Below are 17,755 nucleotides of genomic sequence, written 5' to 3'. Positions count from 1 at the left end.
TGCAGCTAATTAGCAAAGGCCCTTGCAATCCCTTGTATGGATTTTTCTTTTTCCTTACTGGCCTTTGTTTAAGTATTTTATCTCAATTAAGTAGGTCTGTATTGATATCAGCCACGGGGTAATTGTTGCAGATAAAGCACTTCTGAGCTGAAGTGGGTGCAGATAGGTTTAACTAATCTGACATAAATTGTCCTTAGAAAATAATGTGAGATTTTGCTTCCTTATAGTCTAGCAGTAAATCAGGTATGCTTTTTAGCCTCTTTGAGAACAGAGGGTATGTGGGTAAAATACTGAAATGCAGTTGTTGCTACTATATTTATTTAATGATCTTGTGCATTCAGTACCTTAAATATTCTTCAGTGTTTTTAACATGGCTCTGAATTTCCTTTAGTATATTGTCCTTTATGTTCTTCACGCAAGAAGGAAAAAATAAAGTATATTTTCAGTGAATGAGATGGGATTTCCAGTGGCATGGGATCATCTCTGGTGTATTAAATTGCTGTTTGCTTCAGTTGCTGGTTTTTCATTCCTTGTTGCACAACTTTCTGACCTGCCTCACTTTTGTTAGAACTTTATACTATATCTTCTTTTTTCTGATATGTGCATCCCTTCCAACAATAAGAAATTTGTCATTACAGAAGTCTTCTTTGAACATCCTAAGATTCCTGGTGGTCAGGGGAGACAAGTGTACTTTTTAGCTTTAGAACAGACTCCAGGTCAGCTTTTTATTAATGAAGTAAAAAAAATGAGGCAGAAGGCTGGAGGACATTAGTATTGTTTTCGTTGTAACCGGTTCATCTATGAAAGCTTATGCTTCTAGCATCTCCAGTTGTACCTCACTTTAAAACATTTTTAATGATTAGGTGATGTGTTTCTAGATGTTAATTTAAATAATGTGCTCCAGTGTTATTTGAACATTGGTTCTTCTCTGCTTCCCCATTACTGGGTATGTTTCTGCTGAAGAGCTTTGCAGAAAATGCTTGCTTACAGTGACAAATGAGTTGCAGAACTTGGAGCTCTTGATGCCTTACGTTGTTCAAATAATGTGGAACATCTGAGATATCTGTAAGAAAGCAGTTGAGAATGCTGATAGGGACACAGAAGAGCTGCTTAGTTTGTTGAGTGTGAAAGCTGTGTGTCAGATTAGTGGGGGAAAAAGATTAATGGTTGAAACTGTTATAGGATTTTCCTTCTCTGGGATTCTTAGAAGTTCAGAAGGTCAACTATGTGTTATGTTTTTTTTTTTTCTGCTCAGTGACATCCAAAATCTGTCAAGTTCCTTTTTCAGTGTTCTGTAAAGCTCTTTCTTGTTGAACCTATTTTCTCTCGTTGGAGAACAACTTTATCATGAATGATAATTTTGGAGTTCAGTTAATTTTGTTATTGCAGTATATTTATTCTGATATAATCTACTTGTATACTGAACCTCACAGCATAGGATGCTATCAGTGGTGTTCCTGAAATTAAATATATTTGGTATTCAGAAGGACTTGAACTGTTTCTTTTAACAGCCCGCTTAGAAGACTGCATCATTATAAGGTAGTGGAAAAAGAAACTTGTCAGCCAGCTGACTCTGCACTTCTATAGCTCTGAAACTTATTTATAGCATTTTGCATGCATAGACATCTGAATCTTTCTTTTAACACATTTTGGTCAGACAACTGTAACGGGGATGGTGCTCTTCTCCATGAGCAGTCAACAACTGTTTTCTTGAAAAGAAAAATATTGGAGTGTTCTCTAACTTGAAAGAAACAGGATGTAGAGCAACTTGTACAGTTACTGTGTAATAAGAACTCTGTTACAATTAAAGTGTATGATAATATGTGTCTATGGAGAAGTCTTTAGGGAACTGGAAAATCCCTATCCCTTGGCTAGTAGCTAATGAAAGCAAGTACTTCAAAGTCAGGGAGGTGGTGATTAATAGGCAGTTTGTGAGGTTTGGCTTTGCCATCACAGGTGATGCAGCTGTGTACTTCTGATCTCTGCTGTGCAGTTACAGGCCTTTCCTGTGGAAACAGTTCCTCTTGGAATGTGCTTTTGTACAGCAGGGTTTAAAACATCCTACCATTCTTTGCTCAGAGGCACTTGGCACCCCTGGTCTTCAGCAAGGCCTTTCCCTCCATAACTTCATCCTTGCAAGTAAAAAAAATAATAAAAGGTCCTCCTCCTTTGATATGAAACACACCTTACGATTGCAGGTTAAAATGTGTAGCAGAATGGATGGATCAAAAGCTTTGAAGGGTATGCTTAATTTTAACAGCATTTGACTATCTATTTTGCATTAATTAATGAAAGATTCTGCTAGTGTGGACGAGACAAAATGACAGTACCAACACCTCTGTGTTTCCATTTGCAGACAGCTGGCTGACTTGAAACAATCTGACTGTATAAGCAGACCTGCTTGTGTTAATGTGTTGACAAATCTTTTTTTTTTTTTGTTTGATGTAGCAGATGAACTTGGAAATAGGGACTGTTTTTGAGAATTAAGGAATGGAAAGCAGTAAAGTTTGTTTAGCACAATCTTTCTCATAGAAGAAGTAAACCTAACCTTTATTGTTTTTTGAGAAAGAATCCTCTTGCTTTTGACCATGACAACTAGTCTTTTTTTTTTTTTTTTTCTTTTTTTTCCCCCCTACTTAGAAAGCTACAGGTATGGAATGAAAGGCTTCCTTTAGCTTTTCTATTCCAGTCAGCTGACTGGAGCCTGGATTTCTTTTGCAAAAGGAATTCTAGCTTTCCTGAGTGATCATTCTCAGCTGTGTTTTTAAAGTCAGTATTTGCTTCTTTCTGCTCTTTGAAGGTAGCTTTTCTTCCCCTTTGTTGCTTCTTACAGAAACAGGCTTAATCTTTCCTTCAGGTGTAATAGAGCAAATTTGAAAAAACTTTTTTTCCTAGTTTTTCCACAATCACTTGCTAGTCTCTCAATACATCTCAATACATTTACTCTCATTTCTAATACCAGAATAATTATCTGACTCTGGTGCACATCAGTTAAATGTGCACAAACACTCTTTGTTAAAATCCGTATTTCTCGAGATCTCTTTTCATGATGTGTTTATCTTTTCTATGGATTTGTCTTGATTTGTGGTTTGTAAACAGCTAATACTTGCAGTTACTCTGAGCTTTTCTGTTACCACTAGATCAGTGAGCAGTTGAGTCTGTGTGAAGAAGCAATCCTTCATGTTCATTGCTGCCCTTTAAGTAATGACTGTGTTCATCCAGCTTCTGAAGCTGCAGTTAGTGTGCCACGTGTTGCTTGGCATAATTGTTTCATTTACCTTTTGCAATTGTGGAAACTTTACTGTGGTAGTAAATCTAAGGTAGATTTTTATTTTTGTTATCTCAAGCAAACCTGCTTGGGTGTATGTAAATACGGAAGGGTTCCACATATACTTAAAAATGGAAGCTTCTCTTGGAAGGAATTCGACAATTGGTCGTTTTAGGTTCCCTCATCTTCCCACGCATTTGTTTTCCTGGTGACTTTGATATGCTGAGAATTACTTGCATTTAGCAAGTGTTCTCTTATTTGCTGGTAACCCAGAATTGCTGTTTAACTTATTCCCCACTCTGCTTAATAGAAACATCTTTGAACCTTAATTTAGTACCGAGTTTGTAGTCGGATCTCTTTCTTTCATCTCAAAAGTTTTCAGGTTTCTCAAAGGAGCAGAGTAAATGAGACCTCAGCTAGCGTCTTACACTGAAAATTAGTATTTCTTCTCCTGTGCTCAAACCCTGAAACTAAAAACTTTTCCAAATAAACCTATCTTGGATTACTAGAAATTAGGAAAGTGTAAATTCCTTGCTTTTTTCTTTCTTTTTTTTTTTTTTTTTTTTTGCCTGGTAGGAATGGGTGCGGTCTCTTAATCTCTTAAATTACTTCATTTTTACTGTATCTGAATATACATGGGATTCAAAATTAACTCTGTTTTCTGTAAAATGATATTTAAATATAGTTTACAAATGAAGCTATAATGTTGGAGTTTTCATAGGCCCACACAGAGCTCCATTGGGAGCACCCTTTGCTGCATCTGCTGATCTGAGTCTGTGTGGTTTTTAACACCTTTAGGCAGTTGCATTCTGTCCACTTGTCTAAATACAACTGAACTTTAAAACAGAATTCTTTCAATGGAAAAAAATCTATAGATGTTCTATGTTTGGCATAGAGGTCTACATTTTTACTTAGAATTCAAGTGCTGTTGGCTTTACACTGGAAGAAGTGTTTTAAGGTTTAAGGAGAAAAATTGCTACTGCTCTAAAACCTACGTTTATAACATTTCCACTAGAAAAAAGTCTTCTGAAGATTTAGAGGGAGATAAAAAAGGGAAATTTCAAGTTATTTTCCCTACCTACCGGCACGCAAACATTAGATACCTTTTGGATAATATTCCGTTAAGAAAATGAGGCATAAATCTTAGGTGCATATATAGTTAGCTAAGAGTAACCTGCTGAAGTCCCACGTGTGATTGCTTTTTCTGAATCATTCCTAAAGTATTTTTTCCAATTTCAGCTTATCTGCTTAGGATTGATCTGATACATCCTTTTCTCTTATTGCAATTCCTTATCGCTTTTGCTGATCCTTGATTGATATTTACTTCTTAACCAAGGAACTGTGTCTTCCTTTTGCGTCTAAAGCAGTTGAATCACTGATTGTATTTTACGCAGGAGTTTCATTTGGGGGAATACCGGTATTTTGTCTTCTCAGATGGATGAACTTCTGAAGTACGGCTCGTGTTTCTTGGATGGAGAAATTACTTATTTCTTAAATAGCTGAAAAAAACCCAACAACAATATTTGTCTGCTGTCAATGGCTGTCCTTTGCGTCATTAATCTTAGTCACAATATTATTTCGTGGGGGAAGTAATGCAACCACTAGTCGATTTCTTTCAGAGAGAGAACATGCGAGTTGGAAAAAAAATAATAAAAGATGAATATACAAGAAGGGGAGCAGGGAGGACCCGGGGAACTACAGGCCGGTGAGTCTCACCTCCGTGCCTGGGAAGATGATGGAACAGATCCTCCTGGACAACATGCTCGATCACATAAAGAATGAGCATGTGATCCGAGACAGCCAGCACGGCTTCACCAAGGGAAGGTCATGCCTGACTAATCTTGTGGCCTTCTATGATGGAGTGACGGCATTGGTGGACGAAGGGAAGGCGACCGATGTCATTTACCTGGACCTGAGCAAGGCCTTTGACATGGTCCCCCACCACATCCTCATCTCCAAATTGGAGGGAAGTGGATTTGATGGGTGGACGACCCGATGGATAAGCAATTGGTTGAAAGGCCGCAGACAGAGGGTGGTGGTCAATGGCTCTATGTCCAGGTGGAGGCCGGTAACAAGTGGTGTCCCCCAAGGGTCTGTCTTGGGACCGGTGCTCTTTAACATCTTTATTAATGACATCGATGAGGGAATTGAGTGCACCCTCAGCAAGTTTGCTGACGACACCAAGCTGAGTGGTGCGGTTGATACGGTGGAAGGAAGGGATGCCATTCAGAGGGACCTCGACAGGCTTGAGGGCTGGGCTCGGGTGAACCTAATGAGGTTCAACACTGCTAAGTGCAAGGTTTTGCATTTGGGCCGGAAGAACCCCAGGCACCCGTACAGGCTGGGAGGAGTGGGCCTTGAGAGCAGCTCGGCAGAGAAGGACCTCGGGGTCCTGATGGACGAGAGACTTAACATGAGCCAGCAGTGCGCTCTGGCAGCTCGAAAGGCAAATGGGATCCTGGGCTCCATCAGGAGAGGGGTGGTCAGCAGGGAGAGGGAGGTAATTGTCCCTCTCTACTCGGCTCTTGTGAGGCCCCATCTGGAGTACTGTGTCCAGGTGTGGAGCCCTCAGTACAAGAAAGACATAGAGATTTTGGAAAGGGTCCAGAGGAGGGCGACTAAGATGATCAGGGGGCTGGAGCACCTCCCCTATGAGGACAGGCTGAGGGAATTGGGCTTGTTCAGCCTGGAGAAGAGAAGGCTGTGGGGTGACCTCATTGCAGCCTATCAATACCTGAAGGGAACCTACACCCAGGAGGGGAGTAAACTCTTCAGAAGGGCTGACAACAGCAGGACTAGGGGAAATGGATCCAAGTTGAAGGAGGAAAGATTTAGGTTGGATGTTAGGGGGAAGTTCTTCACAAGGAGAGTAGTTAGGCCCTGGAACGGGCTGCCCAGGGAGGTTGTGGATGCCCCGTCCTTGGACGTGTTCAAGGCCAGGTTGGACGGGGTCCTGGGCAACCTGATCTGAATGTGTACGTTTGGTGGCCCTGCTAGGCAGGGGGGTTGGAACTACATGATCCTTGAGGTCCCTTCCAACCCGGGTGATTCTGTGATTCTGTGAATGTCAGTGTAACCAGTTCTTGAAAAGAGTGTGTGGAATTAATGCAAGTTGCTATTTACACCTCTGAAAACTAACTTAATTACCTTTCTAAAGTAAGAGTTACACTCTCGTATATTATTTGTAAGAGCTGCAGTGGGCAGGAACACCATCAGGTGTGTGTATGTATGTATTTTTTCTTTATATTAAAATGCTGATCACTCCTTGTGAAAGTGGGGCAGTTGGAGGCTGTGTGCTAGAAACAACTTGGTGATTCTTAAGTAACTTGAAGCCTCCATCCTGTTTGTGTAATAGAGTGCTTTCAGTGTTCAAACCCTTTCTTAAGAGAAGCTAAGTGACTTCTTTGTATTTCCTATGTATTTTTCTCCTATCATGATTAGTCAGCATAGAATAAATGAGAATGTAATTTGCCCCCAAAATATATGAATGGCAATCCTGCATCTAGCATCCAGAGTACAGATCTAGTATTTGCTGAAAACACTGTCAACACACTGCTGAAATCTCTACATATGCAGAACATTGCTTCATCAGCACAGGGATCCAGATCTTTACAGGTAAGGCTTGACTGATGGTGTTATTGCACCTCAATACCATTTATACAGCGTTTCTTAACAGATGGTATACTGTAATCTCTAATTACAGTCATCAGCATAAAACATCCAGTTCTCTAAACTTGAAACTGGGGATGAGCTTGGAAAGTATTAGCGGCTTCATAATTGGAGAGTTTGGTGGCAATTCTGACTGTCAAATGTAAAACTGATATAAAATCTTAAATAATTATTTTGTTTCTTAGATATGTAATACAACTAAATATGACATTACATATACCAAATACTTAATAGAAGTAAACTTCACTGAGGATATTCCCCATGGCTTAAATTACGTAGATTTCTTGTTGGAAGTCCCTGTTATGCTACAATGCAAGTAAATGTTGGGTTAGTTATGAAAGTATTTAGAGATAATGGCGTGAACTTACAGTTCTGTTCTTTGCAGAAGTTGCATTGCTTTAGCCAGGTTATTCCTTTACAATAACATGCACAAATCTTTTAAGGGCTTTTTTAATATGAAAATTTTACACTGAAGAGTTCAGAGTACATTAGTGAGAATTATCAGAGATCTAGAAAAGATAGGCTAAAATACTTGAATGAAATTTCCACAAGAAGACAGAGACAGACATAAGGTCAGTTTCCAAATACGTGGAAGACTATTGAAATGAAGAGAAGCATCATTGGATATCAGTTTCCATGCTGAATAGGGTGATAACATATGAATTTGAACTGTAGTTGTATGTACTATAAGGTGATAAAGTAATGTAAGTAAGCAGGAAAAATTGTGGACTCATCAGAGCTGCTGGGGGATGCAAAACCTGTGTGTTTGAGTCTCCAGGAGTACAGGGGCTGAGTATGAGCAATAAGTTGAGGAGCCTCTTGAGATCCCATCAGTGTTGTCTTTTCTTATTTGTATTCTGTAATTAGATGTCCTTCGCTGCTGACATGCTCTGTTTTAGCATAAGTGAAAAGCAGTATAGCTCGTAAGGCACGTGATTGTAATGGTTGAATGTCAATTATTTTATAAAGGCATCAAGTATTTGTGTCTTGAATATCAATGTGGTTTCTAGCTTTCTGTTAATTACAAAATACACCCAAACACTCATGAGCTTTCCAACTCCCCCTTCTGATTAGCATTGTGTTCTAAATGGCGCTGGTGTGTCTGTGTGCCTCTGGGGAGACTATTTTCGTGGGTGCTTGTGCTTACACACAGTCTCCTACTTACAGTAACAGTATTCATGGATCTCTTTTTGTCAGTAGAAAAAGAAAAGAGGAATTGGGAATAAAAAAAAAAAAAATTTCCTTTGGGCTGCTGCAAAGTAATCAGTGCCTTCATTTCTACTAAGCTGCTTAAAATTCAGTGCGATAATATCACAACATGTCTTGTCACACTTCAGTGCTGTTTTGACTGTTTTTAAAGCCATATTGTAACTAACTTTGTTATCTGCAAGTGTGACCAGCAGCTTATTTTTGGGATGTAGTGTCTTAAAAGTTTTTTGCATGATTTATTTTAGGAGAATGGAGATCACGTGCAACATGTCATGAAAAGTAATAAAAAATAACTTCTGGTACGAGTAGAAGCAAATTCTGCTCTGCTCTATTCTATATATAGACTTCTTGCTTAGAAAAATGATTTCATTGTTAAAGCTAATTGTCTCAAATGTATGTTTTGGTGGTTTTTTTTTTCTGTAGACAGTTGCAGCAAGTGTACGGTGTGATGCTATCAAAGCTGACAGGATAACTATATTTATATGACATGTGAATTAGGATATATTTAAAAAATCTTATTACAAATATTAGAATTTTATGTGAGAAACAATTCTATGTGTGAGGGAAAACCACGGAAGTGCAACTTTGGTTTACTGTTAATTGCTCAAACACAGCATAACAGTGACTTTTTTGTTCCCTGTGATATGGATGTGTTTGTTCTTGAAGGTGAAAACATTTGTGTGTATACACTCATGCACCTGTTATGTGTATTATATGGAGAAGGAGCTGTGTTTTCATTAGACTGCAGAGCAAACAATTATTTGATGAGTTACTGAGGATGACCTTTAATTACTTTTTGTCGTTTGAACAAGATTTTCTAGAACTGTCCCTGGTGAAGCTAAGTACTCAGCTTGGGCATACGTGATCATTCTTTAAACTTTTCTGCCTAATTGAGGTTAAAAATTATCCTTATCCTTTGTTCTTCCAGTCAGCACTCACTTAAAAAAAACTACTGGCTGAAGTGTTGCACGGTTTTACCTGTTTGATATCAAGGTGCAAACTCTGAATGTGGCAGCAGTTCTCAAAAAGTTGCCCTTAACAAATGGATTGCGGGTGCAGGAGCTGCTGTATATTTTTCATAATCTTTTAAGAACCTTTGGGTAATGGTTTCCTGCTTTTTCTCTGGAGATGCTGCTTCATAGCAGTGCTGCCATTGTTCTGGATTGCTGGTAGTAGTTGTACCACAGAGCCTTTGTTTTTAAATACTGCTTCTTTTAAAATGACCTTTGCATAAATATGGTTTGTCACCGTTCATTGTAATTGTTTCATGTGGGAAAAGATCTGGCCACTTCCATTGCCGTGGAGTAGCTTAAATGACGTGTTTTGTTGCTGACTGAAGTGGTCTTCCTACTCATGTGTGAATGAGTATGAGTCATTGCAAGTGCTGCTCTGGGATTTGCTTTGAAAATGCCAGTTTGTATTTGAATAAAAGTTGCCAGTGGAAGAAATTGATAGGTTTGGAAGATTTTCTGTGAGAGGACAGAAGTCCTAAGAAGCAAGAGGTCAGTGACAGGAAGACCTGATTGTTATCCTGATTAAGGTCTGTAGAAGCTGCAGAATAGATAATTACCTCAAACTTCCCAGGAACTCCTAACACGTTCAGGAAAGCATTGTATCCTTGCATGCTGGTAAGAGCAATTTCTATCTAATGCACAGACATTAAAAATGTTGGGGCTTTTTAATTGAACAGGATAATCTTGCATTCAGTCACTGAACATAACAGTTATTTTAATTATTTTGTATTCCGCTTCTGACTGATTTACTTAGCCAAGTATTTTGTTGCTACTTTTGGGTGTTAATGATAATTCAAAACCAAGCTCATAAAAACAAGTCTCCAGAAATCCCCAACTTTCCAAAGAAAAAACCCTGTAATTCATTGAAAAAGCCCATTCTCATGTGGAGCAAAGTGCAGCTTAGGTCAAGGAAAAGAACTTGAAGCTTTTCTAAAAGCTGGCAGATGGATCTTACATTTTTTTTTTGAAACCTGAAAGCTAGAAATTCTTTCAGAAAAGCATGGGGTCAACTGAAACAATTTTCATGTCTATGTGAATAAAAATCAAACTTACAAATGGTTGAGAAGTTATTTGACTTAGGTTTAAAATAAAAGAAGGCTGGTAAGTTGTAGTTCAAAAGCAAAAAGGTTTTTCCTTTTAAAAGAAAAAAGCCTACATCATAGAGAGAAAGAAATAGGATTTGTCTTCCCCCTACCTACAGACTTCTGTGTGAGATTGCAGCAGTGTCCTGTGAATTGGCTGACATCCATAAAGTAGGCATCCGGTACCTCTCATGAATGTAATACCGGTATGTTAACTTACAGGCTGGAGTGCAGGTTTGATTTCAAGCTGAGCTGTTACATTCTGTGCTCAGTTATGACTTCAATCTTCACTGGAGAAGAGCAGATTGTTTTCATTGCCATAAGACAAATACTTATAGATCAAGCTTCTATTCTGAGATTCAAGGGTGAAAAACTTCCTACATGTGGGTGCTATAGTGGCTGCTCTATTTCTGTAGCAGATTGACTCCCACTTGAAGCAGTGATGCTCAGTTTGAATTGGCAAGTTGAAGGAAATAGTGTGTATCACGTGAGCTTCGCTGCTAGTAGTATGCCCAGCACGGGACCAAGGGTGCATAGCTAAAACCTTTGGCTAGGTAAGAAATATGAATATTATTAGAGACCTGTAGGCTGACTTAGAGACCTCTGAGGTGGGATATGGTGTTAACTAAGGGCAACTCGCATCCTGCGGCAGCCGGACCCTGCCAGCACACCGGGCTTGGCTGCCCTCAGCTGGAAGCGTCCCGTGCGATCAGGCCGGCCGCCGCCGCCAGGGGGCGCTGCCGAGGAGCCGGAGTCCAGCTTAACGTGTTGCCCCCCTGCGTGCTGAGGGTTGGCAGCTGAAGCGTTGTGGCTAACTGAAGTGTCTGAATTTCTCTTTTGTTGCCAGATACTGGAAGCTGCAAATGAGGTTTGTGGCAAGACTTAAAGTCAAACAAAAACAACAACAAAAAACAACAAAACAAAACCAACAAAAAAACAACCCTATAAAAATAATACTATTGAGTTACTGCTTGAGTTTGTAATGACTCAGTCTTTTGTAAGCAACGTTTATCTTTGTGATATCTGATTACTTGTTCTAAAAACATAAAGCACTTCTAAAATGTATTCCTTGCAACTTTTTTGTGTTAATGGAAAAACGTGCATGAAATCATATAAGAACAATTCTTTGCTTCATCTCCGAGATCTTTTGCTGCAGGAAATGATATTTTAGCAATGTATCAAGGTTGGGCCACCCAGAATTCTGCACTCATTTACAAAGGAAATTTAGACTAAGTTGAATATTTGGGGTTTTTAATGCAGATTAGAATGCGAAGATAGCACACATTTTCAGTCTACACTGTTTGAGAATGTGTCTCAGGTGACAATTCCAGTGAAATTGTACTGTGTTTTTTAAGTGGCTCCCAGTCCCTTGGGAGCATCTAACGGATTAAACTGTGTGACCTCCAGCAGATTATGGTGTGTGTACACTTGATAGATTTTAAAGCAATTTTGTTTCTTTTTGAGAAGAGTTGCAGTGGTGGATGTGGCATTAAGTAGTTTCTTTTGAAGTGTATTGTGGTGCTTTGCGCCTAAGTTGGGTAATTGTGTTGAACTTGTTCAGAAACATCGTGGACAGGGAGCTGCTGTCACAGAGGCTGACCCTGACTGTGGAATGAGTGCACGTCAACTTGCTCTGTTTGAGTGATGACTGTAACCTACAGTGGCAAAGTGAGGTGTGGATCTACACTCTACATCTAGTAAATAATAGTTTCAACCATACACATTCCCAAATGTAAAAAGCATTAAAGAACGTTTTTCTATGCTAATGTCTCTCTTCTTTTTCCTTCCCCTTCTCCCATGAGCTTTCTGCTGTAAACACAAGACACCTTTCATAATGGCTTCTCTAGGCTAAATATAGAATGGTGTTTAAACTTTCTTCCAAATAAAAACAAAAAACTCAGTTAAACCATATGGATAAGTAGCTCTAGGGACAGCAAAAGTTTGGTCAGAATGGGACAGCTTATTTCTGTACTTGTTTTATGGAAGGCGGATTGAGTAGTTTAGGTGGTAAATATAGCATCAGAACCACTGGAAAGTGGAACTCAGTGTTTAATGAACGTTAATAACTTAGTGATTAGTACTTAATGCCATGTGAGAATGCAAATGGCTTAAATTGTGGTGCTGCTAGACACTTTGTAAAGCTGGTGAAGAGGCTTTGAGAATGATAAGTGTTATCTTTCAAATGCAGATGAATGCTCTCTGTGCACTTCATGAAAATTAAGAGCTATTGAACTCTGTGAAATATGACTTTGAAATACATGTGCATTTTTTTTTAGTGCTCAAAAGTGTTGGATGCTAAAATGGTGCTTTATCCTAGTCAAGAGTTTAATGTATGTCAGTTGATAGTCTGGCTTGTTGTTGTTTGGTTTTCTTATCAGTCTGTACAGTTAGACTTCTTTAAAATCTGCCTGGGAGCAGCTGGCAGCTGACGTGCTGGGGCTGGCACCACCCAGGTCCAACATATGACATCACTGGGAGAAAGAAGTCGTGTGCGCAGTCAGTCTACCTCTGCCTTCAAGGAAGTTCATGTGAGAGCTGCGATCAGTGAAGTGCAGCTTAAGTAAGTTCTGAGCCTACAGAAGGCAGGTAAAAATGGAATTCCTGAAAAAAATCGTTCCTGCAGTCGCTTCTGGAGATGTTGTGTTGGATGTTGGAGGTTCTGTCCGTGAAAGCTCCCCAAGGCTGCTGAAGATGAGACGTGTCAGTCTGCTCTCCTTAGGACAGACAATAGATGAAGACGAGGAGATACATGTTTCACATCCTCACTTCTGTATGTATTCGTGCCATCCAACTGATAACTAAGCTTTCTGCAGGTCACAATTACTTTGCTGAATAGATGGATTTTGTAATAGTGCTTCTTTATCAGAGTCACTGTGATGATGGTGTTGCTTAGGTTTAGAACTCCTTTAAAAATGACACGCTGTCATGTTGGTGACCTGTTTTGAAGTAGTTTTATAGGATTTTTCATGTGCTTGTTGATAATACTCCCCTGTGATTTTGTGGGCAGGGGGAAATGCGTTTCACTATTCAAGTTGTGAAATTGTAACGTAGCTCTGAGTAGACATTAGGAGGTGTCTAGACAGGTGTGCTGGACAGATATACATCTGCTGTGCAGGATTCAAGTTCTGTGCCAGCTTTTCTCTCCCTGTTTCTGAAATCCCATTTTTTCTGGGGTGTTTCTTTTAAGAGGTTTTTTCTTTTTTTTTTTTTTTTTTACATTTCAAAAATGTTTATGCTTTCCTTTTTTTTAGTGTTTTGAAGATTTCAGACTTGGTATAAATATGTTTATAGAATTTTTGATTAAGGATCATGGGCCGTTTTGCCCATATTAAGTAGTAGTTATTGTATTGTAATTAGTAGGCTTGTAGTATTTAGGCCTTTGCAGGTAGGAAAATGACAGTGAGTTTTAACTCAAAGAATAAGTTAATGTTTCTTTTTCAGACAGTTCAGCTGAGTTGCAGTGGAAGATCTAGTTTTACTTCATTTTTAGCCAAAGGTCAAATGCAAGTAGATTATAGATGCTTTATGGTCTTGGATTCTGATGGCTGTTTTTACCCTTTGTTATATGGTGGCTATTTTTATGAATTAGTATGGCTTGAAACGTTTAGGTGTCTAACTGCAAATATGGGAGGTGGTGGCACTCATCCTGTTGAGTGGTGAACTTTAGTCTAAACTATGGAATTAATTTCCTTACACTTTTCTTAGCTTTTCTGGTTGTAATATAAATGTTATATATGTTTAAATGTGTCAGACACTTAACATCAGCAGTTGAAGAAAGCTGGGACAGTTTTAATTTACAGGCAGGAACAATTTGTGTAGCGTTTTGGAATGAATAATAAATATGTGGACTGTTGAAGGCTTTGTGCAGAACAAGGTCTGTTAAAATGGCTGTAGCCTATATGATTGACAACTCTGATTAGAAACTCGTGTTCTTTTAGTCGTGTTTGAGCCTATGTTTGGCTTTAAATGCTATACAGCAATAAGATTTAAAGTTGTGTATCACTGTGAAGTGCGCATCTTAAATATCTCCATAGTCATATCTTGCCAATTTTGCTTTTATGCTACAGTATGGTATTCTTTGATACTTAAAAGTATGCATTGTATTTTATTTCAAATGTTATAACTTCAGTTATAATTTAAGAACGCTCAGAGTTGTCTTTGTGCCAACCTAAAAGGAAATGCTGTAGCTGAAGCTTGTAGTCAAAACAGATGCTTCCATCTAACCTTGTTCAACAGTTTTCTTGATAGCTGAGTGAATGAGTATAATAAACAACACACCAATCCTACAGTTGAAGGTGACTTTTCCTTTCCTGCTCATTAAGTATTTGTCAAAAGGTCATTCAAGGGAGGAATTTCTACCCATCAGTAGTTTCTGACCACTGTCATCTAATAGCGTGATGTCAACATGTGCAAAATGCAGACTTAGTCTGTCCTGGGATCATGCTTTTACCATAGCAGATAGTAGCTGAATCCTCTTTAAATTATCTGCTTATTTCTATTTTTGTATCTTGGTAATGGAATGAACTGCTCTTCTAGAATAGAGCAAAAGAACTGCAGTGTTTACCAGCTGGGTGTGCAGCAGGCGGCAGGTGGCAACAGAACAGGTAACAAAGCAGGAGAATGATTAAAAAGAAATGAATTGTAAATGGTTGCTTAATGTCAGCAGAGTTGGTGGTTTTGCACCACAGAATTTAGTATATTGGTATTGTTTGGGAGCTTGATTAAAGCTAAATTTTGTTGTTCAGTCGGTACAGTTGAATTTGAGTTTCTTTTGGTGATGGTGGTGTTTTATGCTTTTTTTCCCCCTCTGTACCTTTTGTTTTTTTACTTAGGAATGTTTCTGTATGAATAGGAATCTAGGTGAAATTTGGAGTCTGGTAACTACTCTAGGAGGTTGTTAAAAGCAACAACAGAAGAGCAACAGCAATAACAAAAAAAAAAAACCCAAAAAACAAGACTTGCCAGCGTGTATCTGACTTAAGGATTTTGTATGGAGTTCAAGAGATGAATTCTTTCTTTCTAGATTAAGGCATATTAGTATTGCAGTCCAAAACATGAACTGAATTGGCTTGTACTTCGGCTTATAGCAAAAAGCAAGGGCTTATAAATTTATCTGTGCTCTGTGAATATGTATCTTTTAAAATGATACATAGCATCTGTCAGAATACTTTCAAGAGCTTTTTCAAAACCTTTCATAGCTGTCTTTTGAAATTTGTTGGTTTTGTGGAACTGAAAAAAATTTTACTTGAAGTATTTGCATATGATTGTATGTGTAACAACATGTAAACGGCAGTGGTAAAAGTACAGGCAGTTCTTCTAAATCTGCAGTAGCATTTAAGAGTTCTCCATTTAAAAACTTTGTTGCAATAGTCTCTCTACAGAAAGGTACAATTAGCATCAAACAAAGAGGGGATCTGGAGAATCTAGAGAAGGTATTCTCATATAGATGATTACAAAAAATACATGCAGACATGTACACATGCAGACATGTATCTGTCAACGTTTTCATATTCTCCCTGTTGCAGTGTTAAGGAAGGTGACTGCTCTGGCTGCTCTGTGCAGGTGGGCTCATAACAGCTGTACCTGCAGCATGTGATGTGCTCACTTCAGGGCTGGGTTGTAAGGCAGGGCAGCTGAGGTTGTGGAACAGATGTTATGACAAGCTGCTCAAGTCAAATCTGCAGTAACCACCCCAAAATTTTTGAATTTGTTGGTGAGCAAGTGCTTCGTGTCCGCATCATTTCTGTGTATGGAAAATGTCTCCTGCAAGCATCAATCCTGTTTCCCTTCAAATGCCTCTCCTAAAGAGGCAGAAATAAGCTGTTGGTGGTAAAGAAATGAGCAGCGGAGAGTATCTTCTTCAAGGGACTAACAGCAGCAGCTGGGTAGATGTGGTCTGCCTCTGAGCAGCATCCCGGTGTCGGCTCTCTGGTGATGCCCTGAGCAGTCCCAGACAGCAGAGGATATCTAGGAAGCATCTATCTGGAATAAAAGTTGGGTTTGGGATCCATGTTCTGAATTTCTGTTGGTGCTAGATTGGTTAGGAGGCAACTGAGCACCACTGCTGTTTTGTCCTTCTTCCCTTCATTCTCTGTTTGTGTCTTGTTTACTATGAAACTGTTCAGTAATACTGCTTGGGATCCAGAATGCTATTTACATAAAAATCTCTAAACCTCTCTCCTGTTCTCTTATCGCTGTAGATAGCATTGTTTTACTTGAGTAATGCCCCAGGAAATTCTTCTATGTATATTTTCCATGAGAAGAAATATGGAACATTTCTTAAGGGTCTCTGGAGCCTTGTCTTGAGGCCTTTTGCAGTAAAACAAGGGATTTTTATTTATTTTTAATGTGTCCTGTTGTTTAATATATGTTTTTGAGGTGAATCAACTGATCATAGGCCTCTTTGGTCAGTAGTGGGGACAGCACTGCATGGCTGGCCATTGTAGGTGGCAGTCACCTTCTGGATGCCACCTGTTTTTAATAGATCAATCTGTGGAAAATGAACTTTTAAATATTTTAAATAAGTAGGATCACAAGCATCTCTCCAGAGCTTTGTTTTAGGTGTGGTGATGATCCCTTTTTCATATTAGTACTTAAAAGCAGATACAAACGACTCTGTAATTCCTACCACTGAGTGAATGTTTAAGTAGGGCGTTTGCTTAGGACTGAATCAATAATGGACTGTAATAAAGTTTAGAACTCTACAGCATGCCTTTTAAAACAGACCTGAATCTTTTGTTGCATACTTGGCTGTACACCTAATACACTTTTAGCACAGTTGACTCTGTTTCATCTGAATAATGAGCATGAATGAATTCACAGCGGATAAATAATGGATAATACTCTTCATTTCCTCGAGTGTGTTTTTGTTTTTCTTTGCTTACCAAACTCTTTACATCATTCCAAAGAACAGCACAGTAGTTTTGACTTGCTTCTTCCTTCAAGATCAGTGTCAGAATGACTCAGAAGTATATCTGAAAGGCTGTTTCTTCATACCTAAAGGTCCTTATATAGATTTAATGAGGATGTAATGTTTTCCTCTGACATACAGTGAACAGTGTTTACACGTTTTTTTATATGCTATCATAGATTACCTCTGCATTGTTTTCAATGCAAAGGTAATACCAGTAATACATTGCACTGATCTTATAATAGGTTGTTTTCTGGCCTTGAGGCTTTTAAAAGGTTTTCTGAAGCTTAAGTGTTACTGTAGTTCTATTTGACAGCTGAACCAATGTAATGGCTCACTGCTTTAAAAAGGAGATTGTACTCTTCCATCTGTATAGTTGTACTATATATTCATCTGTGGTGTTCCTGGTGCACACCTAGGTGTGCCTAGGTCTAAGTGGGGGATGGTTCAACTTGCTAAACCAACAGGTAGCCATCCTTCCCTCCCAGTACCAACTGATAGGCACCATACCAGAGTGCTATGAGAATGAACCAACAGCAGGTTTAGGAAATGAAGATCAGCAATCCTGATGTTCAAGCTGTTTTCTTTCCTGCTCTTTTTCTTT

At 38.9% G+C, this 17,755-nt stretch overlaps 1 protein-coding gene across 8 annotated transcripts in view; it reads left to right on the top strand.

The window, feature by feature from the left end:
- The window catches only part of FRYL (FRY like transcription coactivator), a 156,500-nt gene that overhangs the window by 15,668 nt on the left and 123,077 nt on the right, over positions 1 to 17,755 (top strand). For 2 of the 8 annotated variants that reach the window (XM_052681903.1, XM_052681901.1), the window contains exon 1: positions 12,736 to 13,011. The exons of 3 other annotated variants lie outside the window; for them this stretch is intronic. In XM_052681903.1, the coding sequence (XP_052537863.1) occupies positions 12,834 to 13,011 (178 nt within the window). In that variant the 5' untranslated portion in view covers positions 12,736 to 12,833. Of the gene's footprint in view, positions 1 to 12,727; positions 13,012 to 17,755 lie in introns of those variants that run through there. 3 more of the 8 variants (XM_052681904.1, XM_052681902.1, XR_008206483.1) reach the window with 2 other exon arrangements.

This window comes from Tympanuchus pallidicinctus, unplaced genomic scaffold (assembly GCF_026119805.1).
Source record: "Tympanuchus pallidicinctus isolate F22 unplaced genomic scaffold, pur_lepc_1.0 scaffold2, whole genome shotgun sequence".
NCBI classification, from domain to species: domain Eukaryota; kingdom Metazoa; phylum Chordata; class Aves; order Galliformes; family Phasianidae; genus Tympanuchus; species Tympanuchus pallidicinctus.
The sequence above is the reverse complement of the archived record's forward strand: the minus strand, read 5'-3'. Positions and strand labels throughout refer to the sequence as shown.